Here is a 17,291-nt window from a genome sequence, read left to right as displayed (position 1 = left end):
AAAATGGCTGTGGGCCAATGACTAATTATATTAAAGGGCTGTGCTTTTAAATTATTTATGTACCATAGTGTTTACCCTAGTATTATTAAAACCACCGCATATACTTCTACAAATAAGATTTTGGTTCAGATGAATGTGACAGTTGCTCTGTGGGTGATATACTGTACCAGGAGTTTCCACTTTAATGTAACAAATAGCTTAACACACATTAACTGATGCATTACTCGTGGAGCACTGCTGCAGAAGGAGATGCAGATGAAAATAATTTACCTCTGGTCCATTTAGACACAGCAGATTGTGCAACAATAATAAATGTAGGAGCAGACTGCAAAGCATTGTTTGAAATGAGGATTTGTCAAACTGAGGATTTAAAACTGCTTTGGATCCAGACGATGATAACTAGAAACTTCTTTTGTTTGTGCAGCAATTGCTGAGCATACAGGAAGAATTAAATAACAAAAAATCCGAACTGGAGCAAGCCAAGGAAGAGCAAACACATACACAAGCGATGCTTAAAGTCCTGCAGGAACAGGTGAGTGTTTCTGACGGGAGAAAAATGCTGGCTTAGGCATGCTAAGGGGATGGAGGGCGCATGGCCTCACCTCCAGAATCTATAGGAGTCTGACCACAGAATATGCTGTGAGCAAGACATAACCTTATGTGGCCTGTGTGTCTGCTCTGATTAGCATTTGTGAACACAGCTGAGGCTAACAGAGTTTGAGAAAACAGAGTCAAAAGGGACCCTTATTTTATACTATCCAATATTGAATTTCATGTCTTGAGTAACGTTTCCTCTTATGGTTTTCCACATAGATATCAGTGTTTTCACTCTGAATTAAAAAGAAATGTTGGAAGAGTTAAATATACCTGAAACAAAACAGCTCTTTCTTTTACGACTAGTATTGAAAAAAAAAAAGAGCTTAGCATCACCTGTGTCATTCATGCAGATACGAATATACAAAAAACTTTATCATAATGGCATAAAAAAAGTAGTTATCAATGCACTTATTTAAGCAGTGAGAAGCAAACCTCTGTAAATCTGATTATCACACCTTCTTTGATACTAAGGTCTTCTATGACAGTATATTTGATATTATTGTTTTATAAGCATGGTAAGATGGATAGTTACACAGCAAAAAGAAAATCTGGTGCTAAATCTGTAAATCTGGAGATGAAACAGTGCGTTGTGTGCGAGCACAGTGTGCACAAATACATGTTGTCTGTGACCACGTGGCTTGGACACACTGAAATCACAAATCCCCACCTATGCTGCACAGGCACAGTCTCTGCTTTGAGACTTTATTTTAATCCTTTCTGTATAAACTATGAGCTAAAATATTTAGTGACTGGGTTACGTATTTGCAGTTTAAAGACTGTGGGATCTGAATTGCTTAGATGGCAGAGATTAAAAATGCTGATGATTCTTATGTTCAAGATTTTTCAGCATGTATGTCTGAATATGTCTGCAGACAGATTGATACGTTTAATGTACATATTGGAAAAAGTAAATTATGCTTCTTTCAGATTTTTTTAATGCTCATTATGAAAGCTGTGACAGTGTTCCACATCTAACATTTGCCTTTGAACATATCTAGTGACAAATATATTCTAGAAACTAATAATTTACATTCTGGAAAAAATAAAGTTTTTATGTTCAGATACATGTTCTTAGCACTTGTGGTTACAAAGACAACCTTCTAAATGAGAGCTGATGCAAGACTGCGTTACACAAAACATCATGAGGGAGAACAGAATCTCTATAAACACAGATTCCACCAGATCTCTTGAGTTAATTGCATCTCATTTACATTTTTTACATGGGATTCAAGGTATAATGTTATAAAATACTTTTTAAAAAAAAAGAAAGAAATTTCATTAAGTTATTTTATATCTTAGTAGCAATCAAATGCTGCAAAAATGTATCAGAAGATCTTACAATACTGGGCCCCAGTAGGGTCCACCAGAGTAGACTTTCGAATCTCTGCAGACTCCTACTAATTGCAAATCAAATGTGCACTCATGCTAGGCAGACAGACGAAACAGTAGCTGGAAGAAAGGCCAAGACTGTAAGTAGCCATAATTCCTAAGGAGCACTACGCAGCCAGTGTGCTTCTCCAACAACCCTGAACCAGTTCCAAAACTTTCCAGAACAGCAGAATCCCTAGCAGTAATGACCCCCACTTGCCAAGGCTCACAGCTTTCCTTTACAAGAACCACAGCTCATCTGTGTGTTTTATCCACAACGGGTATTGAAAATCATCTGGCGGAGTCAAGTAAATATGAACATTTCTTTAAAAAATAAATAGCACCGGGCTCCTGCCTCGATTTTATGACTCGTTTTTGTGATACATTTGCTAAAATCTGCCTTTTCATCTCAAGCTGGCAGAGGAATCCTACCCTGCCTCACCACAGGCATGCTTGTGTGGAGAGGTGCAGCTGTGTCTGAGCACGTCTGCTGGCTCAGCAGCATCTCGCGTTGATCCAGTTGCGCTAACTTGGCTGCATCCAGGCTAGGACGTCCTGCTGGGAGAGGTCCCGTTTGCTCGTGCACCATGTTGCATTACTGTAGCCAAAAGGCTTCTGGATCAGATCTGGCCTGTGGCCGCCAGCTCTTGTTTGCCAGAGGGATTCAGGCCCGCTGGTTTGTGTCAGACCTACCCCACCGTAGCATTAGATGCATCAGAGACTTCTAACTCCTCAACCCTTCTCCTTTCCTTTCAGGTAGGCCCTTGGTTGTTACTGGCACTAGTTCAGTGTGTTGCCTCAGCATGCTCTCTGCTGGTAACATCACGTTCACCACCGACCTGCGATGGACCCTGCCTAGGGGGTAAGGCAAGTCCTGTTTTTCCAATATTGTATGTTTTTCTGAGGTTCTTATTCCAACATTTCACTATTTAGGATCTGAGAGAAGAATATAATTTAAATTTTCGTTTAGAAAAAAAACAATATTGGAAAAAAAGGGACTTTACCCCTTTAGCCTGTGGGAACGCAGCTGCACATTCTCTACCCACAAGTTTTCCACCATTATCTCCACCGGTTCACCTCTACCTCCTACTGCAGTGGTCCTAGTGCAGATGTGGATGATAGCACCTTCTTGCCTGAGCTCTGGCATCCTTTTCTGAGCATGGCAGGCAATAAAAGAGATAGAAAGGCTCAAGCATCCTGTCTGCATTAGAGTTAGATTAACTGGTGGAGCAGTGCCAGGGTGGTGATGGTGGGAAACCATGGTGAGGTGAAAGTCTGCCAGACCAACGTAGGCTAGAGGCTGAGCCCACTCTCCCATCAGATGTGTATGTGGCTGATGGGGGAGTGGTATGTCACCAGCAGAACGCATGCGGCGCATTGCCCAAGAAGCCAGCAGTCACTAAGGGGTGACAGCACTTTATCAGCTTGGAAAAGGAAAGGCGAAAGGTAAGTAACGAACAGCACTCCCTGAGCACTCAGGACATGGCATTAGCGTGCAGAGCAGTTTTACATACCAGGAGCATGCTCTCCTGACCTCATATTCAGATGAGTAATTCAGCTGAACTCAACAGGACTGCTCACATGAGGTGAATTTCTATAATGAAGAATTGGCAGAATCAGGAAATGTCTCTTTCAGTCACACCGCAATGCAGAAATACCTACTTTGGTTCTTGGCTGCAAGTAGCCCTCTCGGCTCGTTCCTACCAGCCATCCTCACAGTGAGGTGGTTTCACAATATTTTTTCAGTGCAGGGAAAACATGTGGCATTCATTGGAAATGCATCACCCTGCTGTCAGTATAAATTGCAGACTTTTCGAGGGTATTGAAAGATGAGCATCAGCGAATTGAACCAGAACACCTGATGAGTTTGCAGTCCCCAGCTATCCTTTGTACTGCTTTATCAGGGATTGCTGCCCCCTTTCCTCTCTATCAGGACCAGTGTAGTGGTTTGAGCAGCAGTTCCTGAACTGGTGTAGTTTACAGGCCTGCATAATAAGGTATGCAGAGACCATGGCCTGCTCACCTTAATTGTCAGATTGGAAACTGTGAGAAGCCAGGAACTGAATCACATGCAGTTTAGCTATTGCTGCTGCACAGCAAAAAGATGATGGAGGTAACCTAGCCACCCTAGGGTGGTAGTCCGCCAACGCTTCTGAGTCAGACACATAATCGAAACATAATAGTGTTCCATTTCACCTGGATTTTAGGACTGTTGTCATTCAGGATCACAGCTATATCATCAACACTTACATCAACCCCAGTTTCTTTGGCAAAAAACAAGGAATGCAGAGGAAAATTCTGTTTATTGTTGCCTATCTCCCCCCACCCCAGATATCTGCTCTGAATTAAGTTAGAATAAAAGCATGACTCTTCAGAGATTTACCTAAAGAGTGAGTGGTTCTGAGCACTTCATTTAAGTATACAAACCTCCGTGGCTTATAGGATCAGGAGAGCTGCAGTGTCTCCTCCTTTCTGTGTTTGCTCAATCACAGGATGAACAACTGCATATTTCACTGTGGCTTGAGATATGAGCTAGGACATTCCTTAAATCTCTTGGGAATTATTTTTACAATCCCCAATGTAATCCTGGATTTTCCCCAAAAAGCTAACTCAGGAGAAAAAAAAAGTTTTTGTTCAGATCATATATTTGGAATTGGCAGTGTTTCCTCAGGTCCTCTTGCCACTGGTTAAATAAAAGAGCCATTCTTCTCTTCATCTCCTTTTCTGTCATACCCATGAGCCATGTCAGTTATTTAGATGCTTCCTCAGGAAGGAAATGTACAGTAGCACTTTGGCATCTTAGCTCAAAATATATCATTCAAAAGTAATCATTAGCAAAACACTGTTTAGCTAGTGGCAACTTACAAATATTGTAAAGTTTAAATTAATAGCAACAAGAATGGGAAATGAAATCGTTTATTATTCTTGAGAACCAATTCTGTACACTTTTTATGCCTTGAAACTACTTTCTAATCTTATTTTAAAAATAATGACCCAGTCTTATTATTTTCCTTTTTTTTTTTTTTTTGCCAACCTATCAAGCCTTAAGTATGTTGGTTTCAAAATGGTTTGAGCAAAAACTCATTAGAATTATATGCTCCATCTGTTTTTCTCATTGGAAGCTTTATAATATGCTCCTTCAAATAAATCAAAGATAACTGTGTGAAATACTCAAGTAATGTGCTTGTTTTATTCTGTTTTGTTTTTTGTTTACTCTTTGCAGTTAAAAAGCGCCAAGGAATTAGCAGAAATCAATGGGCATGATGAATCTCAGGCAAATGTAGGTACAGCTATCTATGTATAGATTTAGATGTATATATGTATGCATGTGTATAGTCTCAAATTTGCTATTTATGTCTTAAAGCTGATAGAATGGCTGAATGATTTGCACATCAGGTTTGAAGCGCCTGACTTTTTTCCTGAAGCCATGGGTTCAAATCCCAGCAAACTTCATTTCGAGGTAGATAAATTGGGTTCCATGCAATTTACTTTGTAGGATTTATTTGGATGAGACTTTAACAACCAATGTCCTACTTGCTGTATGTGGGTGTTAAAGATACCATGGAAACGACTGCAAGAGAAATGCTTTGCCTTAGTGTCCTGTCCAGGATTACTCAAGCTACAAAGTTGTACCATTTGTTTCTGTGGCTGCCACCTTGCAGCTGAGCAAGTCTGGCCATATTTCAGTTCTGAGTGAAGTGATTCATATACAAGTATTTGAAAACAGTTAATTTGCACAAGAGGACTACATTAATTCATTGAGTCATTATTTTGTCCATAATCGCTAAAGGACTTGTTAAGGTCATGGTTTTTAAAACCTGCTGCCAAAAAAATGCTTCTGTTATTCCCTTAATGACTGCAGTCAAAACAGCAATTTGGATAAGGGGAGAGAGTAAAAAGGAAAACTTTCCTGCTATGTTTGTCATCCAAACCGTGCAGCTTTGCGCTTTGTCATAAACATATGAAAATTAAAACTGATTATATATGATCTCCTCCTCCTAGCCAAGAGAACTAGCAACAGTCTGAACACTAATATATTTTAACATCTGTTTTAGTGTTGTCTAATGGCACAGCCAGGAAAGCAGTTTTATTTTAAACCTGAATGGAAGGCTCAAATATTGTAAACTGCTTTGTGATAAGGAAATGCTGTCCTCTCTTCTTTAATCCTTTCCTGAATCTCGTTCATTGTGGTCTGTTTCCGCAGTGAAGTCGATAGAGCTTCATAGCTCTCTGCATTTGGACAGGAGACATTCAATATTGTCTGATAGCTCCAACAAATCTGCAATTGCAGTCTGTCTGCACAGTGTCTCTTTGCCCCTTTGAAAGATTCTGTTTGCAAACCAAAATAAAGACATTAATCCACTCATGATCTTGAAATGCCCACATTTGCTACCTAAAAACTTGTCTTTGTACAACAGCTGGATGCATGTTGCCTAAAGCAATTTAGAAATGTAAGACTTCTAAACTTTCTAAAGGAACTTGCTTCCTCTCCAAAAATGTGGATGAAATAATGTTTTGCAAGATTTAAATGTTTTAAAGGAAAAATACATAAATGCTTCAGCTTTTAGCATTCTGCTTATATGTAACTGGATAAAACTGAAGAGTCTGAAAGTTTTATTTTTATACAATATGAAGGTTGAAATAGCATTAAAATGAAACGTTTCAATTGTGTAAAGAGAGTGTTTCAGTACATCATTCCCAGATATCTAAAACAAAATATTTCAGAATCTTTGGTTAATGGTACATTTTTCAAAATTTAATGTTTTGTTCCAGTTTGTAATTGCAGGAAATGTTTAAATGCCTGAATTTTCCATAGGATAGAAACTCTATTTTCTGCCCCTCTTTGCCATGAGCTCTTCCCATCATGGTCTCATAGCAATATTAGACTCCTAAGAAAAGAAGTCAATACCTAAATTAATGGTGAAGAGGGAAACCAGACAGGTGCAATTATTAAGTCACAGTTGCAACCATGTATTCAACAATTTTAATGCCACCATGAAATCAGAGAAGGCAGAGCAGCACAAATGGAAATAGAGAAATAGAGGGAAAGAATGGATGTTAAAGCATTTGCTACAGTAATGAACTTTGTAAAATGGAAGCTGAGGTACCTTTTAAACAATTGTCATTTATATCAAGTATGTAGTGCTCAGGTGTTGTGCCTTGCAGGTTGTCTCTCCATGTCTATTCTCAGCAGACTTCATGGTTCTTGCCCTTGGCCGGTGTGCAAATCTGGACGATCAAAGAGAAAAAGGCTTGGTGGCTCCTGCGTGGTTGTTAGTGAACTGTGATGCATATAATGGGATTAGGACATATTTGCTACGGTTGATAGGTTGAATTCAGCGAATGAAATACCTTTACATGCACAGCAATAGTGGGAGGTGTCGGTAAGGAAAAATGGCAATGTATGTCTATACACTGAACACACAATCTAATCTTCACACTATGGCATATTTAGATTACTTACTCTGCAGAAAATCGGGCTCCTAGAAAGGACAGTAGAAACTTTAGGCACACTGCACACACATCAAGAAAGCCCATACTGTAATCTTTAAAAGATTATTTTCTGCAGTCCTCAGGCTTTCTGCTGATGGCACCGGTCTGCATCATATTTTACATTAGAAAATATTGTTTCTTAAAATAAAACCTGGAAATATTTTTCTTAGCAAAAGCAGATACAGATGAAAATATGTACTTAGACCTATCCTGGTGTGTCTTCTACATTTCCATTATGTGAGACCATCCTGAAAGGGAAACAAGGATCTGGACACATTTGGAAAAAGAAAAAGATCCCTCCTGAAATGTGCCCAACCTATAAATGGAGGGGTTTTTTTCCTCTTGTTTTTGCAGGATAATTGAGCACAGTTAACTAAGAGGCTGGAGCAATTGCAACGTTACCCTCCCTGCCATGGCAGTTCACACACAAATCTGGGGGGAAAAAACTAGATGTTTTAGTGTATTGCCAGTACATCTGTTATTTCCAGAAAGCAAAACCATCTACAAGGCTCTGTAAACAGTCATAAGGGTGTTTCATGAGTGACTTGCCAGGTACATGCAGTAATATTTGTTATGGCTGTTGACATTTCCCAGCTATACTCTGTGGCAGGAAAGGCCAAATGTCAGGCTCAAGCGGTACATACAGCCCGGGATCTTGGCCTGGTGTTAACAGAGACTTCAACACCCAGGACTGCCAGAGGTACTGCATTCATTTCCTTCAGCCCTGCGGCTAGGAAAAGGTTGCTTCTTGCTTCTAATATGCCCCCCTTTTATTATCCTCTTCATTGCTGCATATAATGATATTTAATTCACATTCAGATATAATCCTCTTCCAGGACGTGCCCAGACTCTTGGGACCTAAGGAGTCCCAATGTGAAAAAAATTCTTGCTTGGGAGGTGTGCTTGAGTAGAGAACATTTTGCAAACTGAAAATGCTAATCACATGTTGTGTGGCTAACTCTATAAAGGCAATTCATTCTTCCACTGTTTCTTTAAGTTCAGTGACTTTCTATGGAGCCTCTTGTATATAGGTTAATTCTGTGTTTTGATCAAAGATCTCCTTTTGCTCACTGCTGAGTTTAGCATACATAGGGCACTGCATGGAAATACAGTTATATAGCCTTGGTGAATATATCCCTGTTTTGGGGGTGGGAAGTTTAACATCCATGGTATCCCCCTATTGTTAATGGAGAAAGGGAGATTTTTTTTTTTTTACACAAGCCTCACTTTAGGAGTACTCAGTGATCTTCTTCCAGGAGTTCAGCACTCTCCCTTGACAGCTCTCTGCTGTCCTTAGATGGAGGATAGCTCCTGTGAATAACTCCTACCCTTTGTAAAAGTGCCATGAAATGGTAGCCAAGAGTATCAGTCCTCTAAGTTCAGACCAAAGCAAGAGATGGGTCATGGTTGCAGAAGCATTCTGAATGCCCAGATGGAAATTGCCTGGTAAAGTCCTGACTCTGTTGAAGTCAATAATTAAATTCCCATCAGGTTAGAAAGCCAGGATTTAACCAGAAGAATTTTAGGGTTACTTCATTATCACCAAGGCACAATAAAATAAATATATTTCAGAGACCGAAACTGATTTTACAAGGGTTTTTTTACCAGCTTTTTGTTCTGTTTCATTGTTTCATTGTTTGAACAAAGTAATGACTTTGACGTCATTCGTCTGCCTCCAGTTAGCATCTCCAGCAGTTTGGACACAGTATTCTGTGGGGTTTTCTTCAAACACGAAATCAATAATATTAGGTAGGGATGCATTTTTCCATTTGAATGCTTGAAGCTGTTATCAGAGCATTTCTCAAGTTCAACCAAGCATCTTACATTTGATGTTGATTCTTCCTTTAATTTTTCCCCGCTGTATCTGCTTTTCAAGCAGTTACCAGATGATCCCTGACTCTGAGGAGGAGTGTACCCAGGGTGAAATATTTCCACCATTTTACTAAATTGCTCACTTTATGCTACTGATGTTATTCCTAACTACACCCTAGTCTTCTTTTTTCCCGTAGTACGGTTAATCACTGATGATCTTTACCAAAGACAAGTAAAGACAGCTCTTAAATGAGGCTCATTTTTGCAACAATCCAGGCAAAGATTTAAAAAGCTAACACCTTTCCTTTTTTGGAGGCGTCTGCAACTCCATCAAACTTATCAGAGTTCAGTTCTTGTACTTCACTATGCAAACCTTTAATAGAAACACTCAAGGATACCTGCTGTGAATGTCCCATGTCAGTGTACATGTAGTACACACCTGCCATAGGATGGGGTACCTCCATGCTGTGTGATGGCCTCACATCAAGACAGACAGGGAGAGGAGAAGGAGCTAGGAGAGTGCAAGGGCTGCTCAAATCATTCCAGTGGTTTGGGACTATGGGACAAAAGTTGGTCACCTCTATTGATGAAGATCCCCCAGTGATTGCTGATGCTTTTACTTCTCTTTCTTGTGAGTGCAACAGCCATTCCCTGGCTAGCCTACTCTTCAAAAGGCTCTCTCTTTTTAGAACAACATAAGCGTGTGATAAAAAATGTGCTCTAAATGGCTAATATAAAAGCAATTCGGGCCTAAAGTTATAGGCCAGAAAACCCCACAGTAGGGCTTGCACATGTCAAGAAATGTGCTGAAGCTCTGAGCTTCCTGGGTTCCTGGGGTTCATAAGCTGTGAACTTCAGCCTCAGCAAGCTGACATGAGTCAGGGAGTAGCTGCCTCGGCTTGGCTGGGGTCCTCCGGCCTTGCAGCAGGCATTTCTGGAGCATGGGAGCACGTGGGTGCTGCAAAAAGTGAGGTGATGGCAGCTGGGTGCATTTGAGGGTGGGGAGAGGGTGCTGGCAGGCTTCCCATACCCAAGAGCTCAAGGGTTACATCCCTTGCAGGGGATGCCAGAAGTTGGGGTTTGCTTCTCTCCTCCACCTGAGAAGGTTCAAAGCTGCATTTCCCGAGAAGAACATGAGCTGTGTGCACTCTCCAGCCCCTCAGTTGTAACTGCTCCCCTTTGCAAGATTGTAGTCAGTCAACTAATTCTTTTAACAAATGCAGTTAATTGTCTGAAGAGAACAAGTAACAGTAATGGTGCAGTGCAAGGATGAGGATAGCCCCTTGAGGAGAGATGTGGGGTCTGGTTTCTCATCATGGGTGTGTTATGTTGTTAGAAGAAGGTGCAAGAACCCTGCACCCGGACTGGAGCAAGGCGTAAATCCCCAGGAATTGCAGAGACCTGTTTACTGTGTGTATTCAGGTTCTTCTGTCCTGGTGGGGCCAGAACCAGGGGGTGAGGAGTGTCTGTGACTCTTTCTACTTCCTGCCTTTTCCATTGCAGGTGTTTATTTGTGGCCCTTCCATCACTCCTTTCTTCTAATTTCCTTCAATTTAAGGCATGTGGAGTATGGTAAATTCAAGCAGCTATGACCGTTCGCAGATCAGCAGCTTTCCTACTTACCATGGCAGGCGTGAGGAATGACCACCTCATGAATTCAATACCGTGAGGCCTGAAAAATAACAGAAGTTTAACTGGCTGTTTAGGACCACGTTATCAAAGAGCGGGCTCAGCCTTCGGAAGTTCTTACACACTGATAGATCAAGTCCCCCTGAGTTCCCTCCTTTGCCACCCCATCCCTTGTTCGGCACATTAGAGGACAGCAATAGAGTTTCATTAGCACAGTGCAGATCTCTCTGCTGGCTGAATCACAGTCTCTGCAGTTTCAGCCACTATCTAACCCTATGGGGAGCAAATGGCTACAGCAGACCAAGGTATATTCTGACACGGACTGTGCTACCTGAAGCAGATCTGGGCTGTAGCAGTAACCCTTTTGTTAATGTGCAGCAAGAAATCCCACCACTTTCCTTGTCCCTAATTAAAAGTGTCAGAGTGGCATTGTAACTGGCTTTTGATTGGAGTGAATTCCCATCATCTGAGGGAGGAGAAGAGAGAACTCTGAGACACAATGATAAAACCCATTCAGCCACCCACTCAGCAAATCACAAAAGTTTTTTGACTTTAAATTTCTTATGAGCTCCACAGGGAGACAGTTCTTCAATGCCCAGAGCTACCTGACATTTTAATAATATCTGATCATTATGTGAAGCCTTTCATCCCAAAGCATTTTCCCTGAGTATTTATACTGCACACATATACAGGAGTCATCCCATTTTTCTAGTGAGGAATAACATTCAGCCTTATACATATGCAGCTGTGTGCTTAACCCACACAGTGTACAAGGCAGATTGGCTTGTCAGAGTGCTCAGGCTCCCCCGCAACCACCTGAAGGATGACGGGCCACCTCTGCTCCAGCCACAAGCCTGCTACTGTAGTCATGGGGGTTGTACACCACATTCACACTCCCTTCAAACTGCTAAAGTCCTTCAAGGAACAGACAGCAAAAAGTGACAGAAGTGAGAAAGTAACTTCAATATCCCCAGGAGATACTCTTCTTGGAAGAAGAGTTCATCATCCTAATCAAGATCCAATCCAAAGGAATGAGAGCTCCAAGATGTTTGTTTCAAGTACTTTTCATATATTCAGATGTGGAGATTCCTGCTAATATGGGGGTTGCCCTGGGTTTTCAAACAACTAAAATCAATGTCTTTCAAATATAAATCCTTGCTGAAAACCACTCGCTCTCATAAAACATTTAAGGTTGTTCCTACCCACCCCCTGCCATTACTTCCTTTTATTTCAACAAACACATATTTGAAACAATTCTGCACATCCCAGAAAGGAAATTAATTGCCTTTTTTTCTTTCTCTAACTTTTTTTTAGAAGTGCATCATTCTGAATGGAATTGCTAGAACAATATTTGTGTTAAAGATCATTTGAAAGGGCTTTCACAAGTTCTCAGTCTCAAGTAAACATGAAGTATCCCCTCCTACAATGACTTCAGCAGGGATGGTGGGCAGGTGATGCTTTCATTCAGCCAGCCATTGGTTTGCTGCAATTCCCTAACACAAAGTGTGCAAAATGACAATTACCTTTTCCCTTGCAAAACAACCACCTTCACATCACATAAAACATCTATGTTAAGTCATCAGGAACCTACACATAAATCCAGCTTTAGAAAATGAAGCAACCTGATCATACTTTTAAAAATAAGCATGAAGTATCTTTCATATTAGTCATCCGTATTTTGCATATGTACATTCCCATAAAATAGATGTACTCAAATACAATGAGAACAATATAAAGAGATAGTTTCAGTGAGAAAAACATTTTCAGATTATTGCTAGTTGCCTAAACTCAGCAGGTGAAAGTTATAATAGTAAAAGCTTTGTAATGAAAAAGTTAAAAGCATCTCTCTGGCAAATGGATCGGAAAAATAGGATGTCAAGAGCACCATAATACAATTAATCTTCACTCCTGAAAACACTTCTATCATGTAGGATATAATCTTAGATGCACAGAGGTGTATTTGAAGTGCTTCGTTTGCAAGGTCTTATATTCGCTGTTCTAATTTTTCTTCATTGTTGTTCCTATAATTTTAATGCCAGATAATTTTTCAACCCAGTGTCAACTGTTTATTTGTTAATACCAGTGCACTCTTAAGTTTACAGTTCAGGTAAATTCTATATTAGTATACTTTAAAAGTAAATTTCTGCATTAGTGTACTTTAAAAGTAATTACAATGTGTTGTGGCTGACAAAACCAACATGGGTTTCTTGCATAGCACAAAATAAGTTATCAAGTTTAGGGTTGATCTGAATGAAAAGGTGACACCTGCTCTGTATCATTTCTAATGATAGACCCGTCACAAGCAAAAACTGTTACATTCAGCAGCAGTGTAGCATATGGCAAATACCTACTTCTGCATCACTAGGTAGATAATAGAGGGAGAAGGATCCTCTGAGACCCTGGGAAAAAAACACAAAAACCAAGGGTATTTTTACTGTATTGGTGACCTGGTGCTAGCTCTAAAAGTAGTGCAGGCTGCTTGTGAGAGCTCTGGTTTTGGGCAGATGGTCGGATGCCTCATTCCTTGCCTTATTCTTTTTATACATGATGCAACACTGTAACTTGTTACTGTAAACTTAGTTATCCCAGTGCACACAGAAAAGGCCAAGAAACCTCTCTACATATAGACAGTGTGTCAGCAAGACCACCTAACTTAATGTCAGCCACTTTACTGAAATCAGCTCTTAGGCTGTGAGGAACCAGGACCATGTAAAATATAATATTTCTAGGAAGTAGTAGCACAAGATCAATTCATTTGCAGCAACAAAACAATTATATTAATCAAAGATTATGAGCAATTTTCTAGTCATTAAAGTATTTTTAGAGGAGTCGTCAGCAGAGAGTCAGAAACAGTCACTGTGAAAGGACATGCTGAAAGAAAAGCTGTGTAATACACATGATATTCCTGGAGAATTCTAAGTTACTTTCAGAGTTCAGATAGTCAACCAAATTTCCACACATCACAGCACAGCACAGTGCCATAGCAGCCCATGAAGAGGAACAAGCTCCATTAAAGGAAGAAATAGAGCCATTTGGCCCAAACCAAGCATTGCTGCTGTTGGGAGTTGCTGAATCCTGCAGCCTGACAGAGGCAAGGTGGTCATAGCTCCATGCGACCAACCTGCAGCAAGGCTGAGTACGAATTCCCCATGGGCACGTGCACAAACACACATATGTAACACATGCATCACATGCATACATATACACATGGGCAGCCACACAGATCAACACAAACTCAGCATTCATAAACACAAACAGCACTGATGGCCTCACCTTTCTGGCTGATCAGGATGAAGATCCATTAGTGCAAAATGCATATGTAGACTTACACATATATACAATGTGGATCCCTCTGGTAGCTGGCCTTTGACTTTTGGTCTATCCTGTAGCTGGCCCCTGCCTCACACATACACACACACACACACAAACAGGTCTTTTAGCCATTCCCCAGACCCCACGATGTCCCCAGTTGCTGGCTTGGACCCCTTGGTCCCTCCAGTAGGTCACACACAGTCTCTCTGGACTGTCCTGGATCCCTCCCAGACCTATGACCACTTCAATACGTGGTTCCCAAGCTTATTATCCTGTTCAAGGATAAGCTGGTCTGGCTTGATGCTCACCAGTGATAGAGCTGCATACACACACACTGGTGTCTGTAACTGCGGCACCCCAGACACATGGCTGTCTGACCCTGGGTCCCACTCCAGCTGCTGTGTTTGGACCTCTTTACACACCCCCATGCACACAGACTAGAGTGTCCCTCAACCAGGAAAAGAGTTAGAAATTGACTTTAATGAGTATAATGCACTGATCAGGGCATGGCATGGCCAGACAAGTGTACTGACCAGCAACCTGTTTACATGCAACCAGTCCCTTTTATACCCTTCCCAAACCACCATGATCCCTCCCTTTTCCTACCTTTTGCTTCCCTGCTAAGGACCCTCAATTAAGTCTTGTACAATCCCAAGATGCTCTTCACCTACATCCTATAACAAGTCCCACAGCCCTATAAGTGTGGCAACAAAGCGGGTGAAGGGTCTAGAGAGCAAGTCTTATGAGGAGCGACTGATGGAACTGGGGTTGTTTAGCCTGGAGAAGAGGAGTTTGAGGGGAGACCTTATCACTCTCTACAGCTACCTGAAAGGAGGCTGTAGTGAGGTGGGTGGTGGTCTCTTCTCCCATGTAGTTAGCGATAGGGCAAGAGGAAATGGGCTCAAGTTGCAGCAGGGGAGGTTTAGATTGGATATTAGGAAAAATTTCTTCATGGGAAGAGTGGTCAAGCATTGGAACAGGCTGCCCAGAGAGGTGGTGGAGTCACCATCCCTGGAGGTGTTCAAAAAACAGGTAGACGTGGCACTTGGGACATGGTTTAGTACGCATGGTGGTGTTGGGTTGACGGTTGGACTGATGATCTTAGAGGTCCTTTCTAACCTTAATGATTCTGTTCTAGTTTTACTTTCATTAAAAATAATCCAGCCACCAAGCCAGGAAACATGAAATTATTACTCTACCCTTAATTGGTTTAGTGGTGGACTTGGTAGTGTTAGGTTAATGGCTGGACTGGATAATCTTAAAGGTCTTTTCCAACCTAAACAATTCTGTGATTCCATGATTCTGCAGGCAGTGTCCCCCTCAGTCTGTAAGATGATCTGGAGAGCATTTACATTGACTGGTCTTGACAGGTGTCACACTTAAGCGCTGGGACTGATGCTCTCCTGTGACAGCCCTGGGAGGAGCTGTGTCAGGGGACTCTCTTTTCTCTGATTAGGTTATCGGCTTTCCCCATCTGTGATATCTACCTCTGTCTGTCTTTGAGCTCATGGAGATAAGATTAAAATCACAAGTATCAGGAGGAAGCAGCAAGTGATGGTGGTTGGAAAATCCCTTCTGCAGGGGATGGAGGCACCCATCTGTTGATGACACATCCCACATGTTGCTTGATGAGGGCGCAGAACTGGAATGTTGCAGAGAAACTGCTGAGGCTTATCCAGCCATTGGATAAACCCATTGTTGCACATCCATGAGCTCTGACCCCACAGCTGATCCTGCTCTGAGCAGGAGGTTGGACTAGAGACCTCCCAAGGTCACCTGAGTGATTTTGCGATTCTGTGATCATCTAAGTCACGATCACTGTCTGTGAATGTACTCATACATTGCCACACTTGCAAGGAAATTTGATTTAAGTTAAATTTAAATAAAATTGTAGTTTAGCTCAACTTGGATTGAATAATTTTGTATTCACCATGGATAAGAACATAGACAAGGACAGTAGCCCATTCTCAACTGACAACCACGTTAAGCTGTCAGAAGTTGTCCTGTACCTCAACCTTGCATGTCTCCATAAATCTAAGATGCCTGACTTCATGTGCATTGAAACTATTGCAAGGCTTCCATTCACTTGATTGGAAATTGAATTAGGCTCCATTCAAGTTAAAACAGCAAGATTAAATTTTCAGCTGTGGGTCTGAAGTACTTTTAAAGAAAGACAAGCAAAGCAAACACAACTATACCAGACTTCAAGAGATCCCCAGGTAAATGACGATAAATTAAAAACGTGCAGTCTTCATGTCACAGGCCAGTTTCTACCCAGATTCTACTGTTTGCAGTGGAATCATCAAACCTGCCTGGCCGTCAATAAGCAGTTTGGGCAAGCACATCTGTGTTCTGTGGACTCAGAGCAGGTACACATATGCCTTTCAAGAGCATAAGGACTGCATATTTGGTATCATATGTGCATGGTTCTTTCTTCTGTCATAACCATAAAATGACCTTTTCTTTTCAAGCTTACAGCATCTCTCTGGCCTGCTGTTAATAGCCTGCAAGATTTTTGGTTCTGTTTCAGATATATAGTTTTTTCTCCTCCTACTTCTACTTGTTTTCTCTCATAAATCCCCTGGCTGATGAGAAAGCGTGGTGTATCCCTTACATCTAACAACATTCAGCAGTTGCTCTGCCATATGCCTGCTGTGTCCAACATCTAGTCTTTCCTTCTTCTGCTACTGTTTTAATGCCTCAGACAATTGGATTTGCACATATAGTACAAATGCCAACATATCCTGCAAACTCTTCCAGAGTCTGGTAGGATTTTTTTTTTTTTACTGGGTCTTTCAGAAGGCATAATGTTATTGTTACCCCCTCACCACACCGTTCTGCAGAATCCCATATACTACAACAAAGGGAATGAGGTCTTTGAAGACAATATGCAAGCAGTCATCATTCCACCTAGATTTTAAGGTAATTATCAAATATTTGGATTACCCAGGTAGCGAAGGGAATATTTCAGCTCTTTGGATATTTGTTATTTGCATCATGATCCCATGCCAGGTGTCTTCAATGTCACATTCATTAAATCCCATATTCTGCCTTTCAAGCAGAGTCCTGAACAACGGGTG

At 41.2% G+C, this 17,291-nt stretch overlaps 1 protein-coding gene across 1 annotated transcript in view; it reads left to right on the top strand.

Moving 5' to 3' along the window:
* Window positions 1–17,291, top strand: part of ENOX1 (ecto-NOX disulfide-thiol exchanger 1) — a 141,790-nt gene that overhangs the window by 113,423 nt on the left and 11,076 nt on the right. The window contains exons 9-10 of the mRNA XM_075716990.1: window positions 425–532; window positions 5,189–5,245. Coding sequence (XP_075573105.1) covers window positions 425–532; window positions 5,189–5,245 — 165 coding nt within the window. The remainder of the gene's footprint in view (window positions 1–424; window positions 533–5,188; window positions 5,246–17,291) is intronic.

The sequence above is a fragment of the Pelecanus crispus genome, chromosome 1, assembly GCF_030463565.1.
Source record: "Pelecanus crispus isolate bPelCri1 chromosome 1, bPelCri1.pri, whole genome shotgun sequence".
Lineage (NCBI taxonomy): Eukaryota > Metazoa > Chordata > Aves > Pelecaniformes > Pelecanidae > Pelecanus > Pelecanus crispus.
The sequence above is the reverse complement of the archived record's forward strand: the minus strand, read 5'-3'. Positions and strand labels throughout refer to the sequence as shown.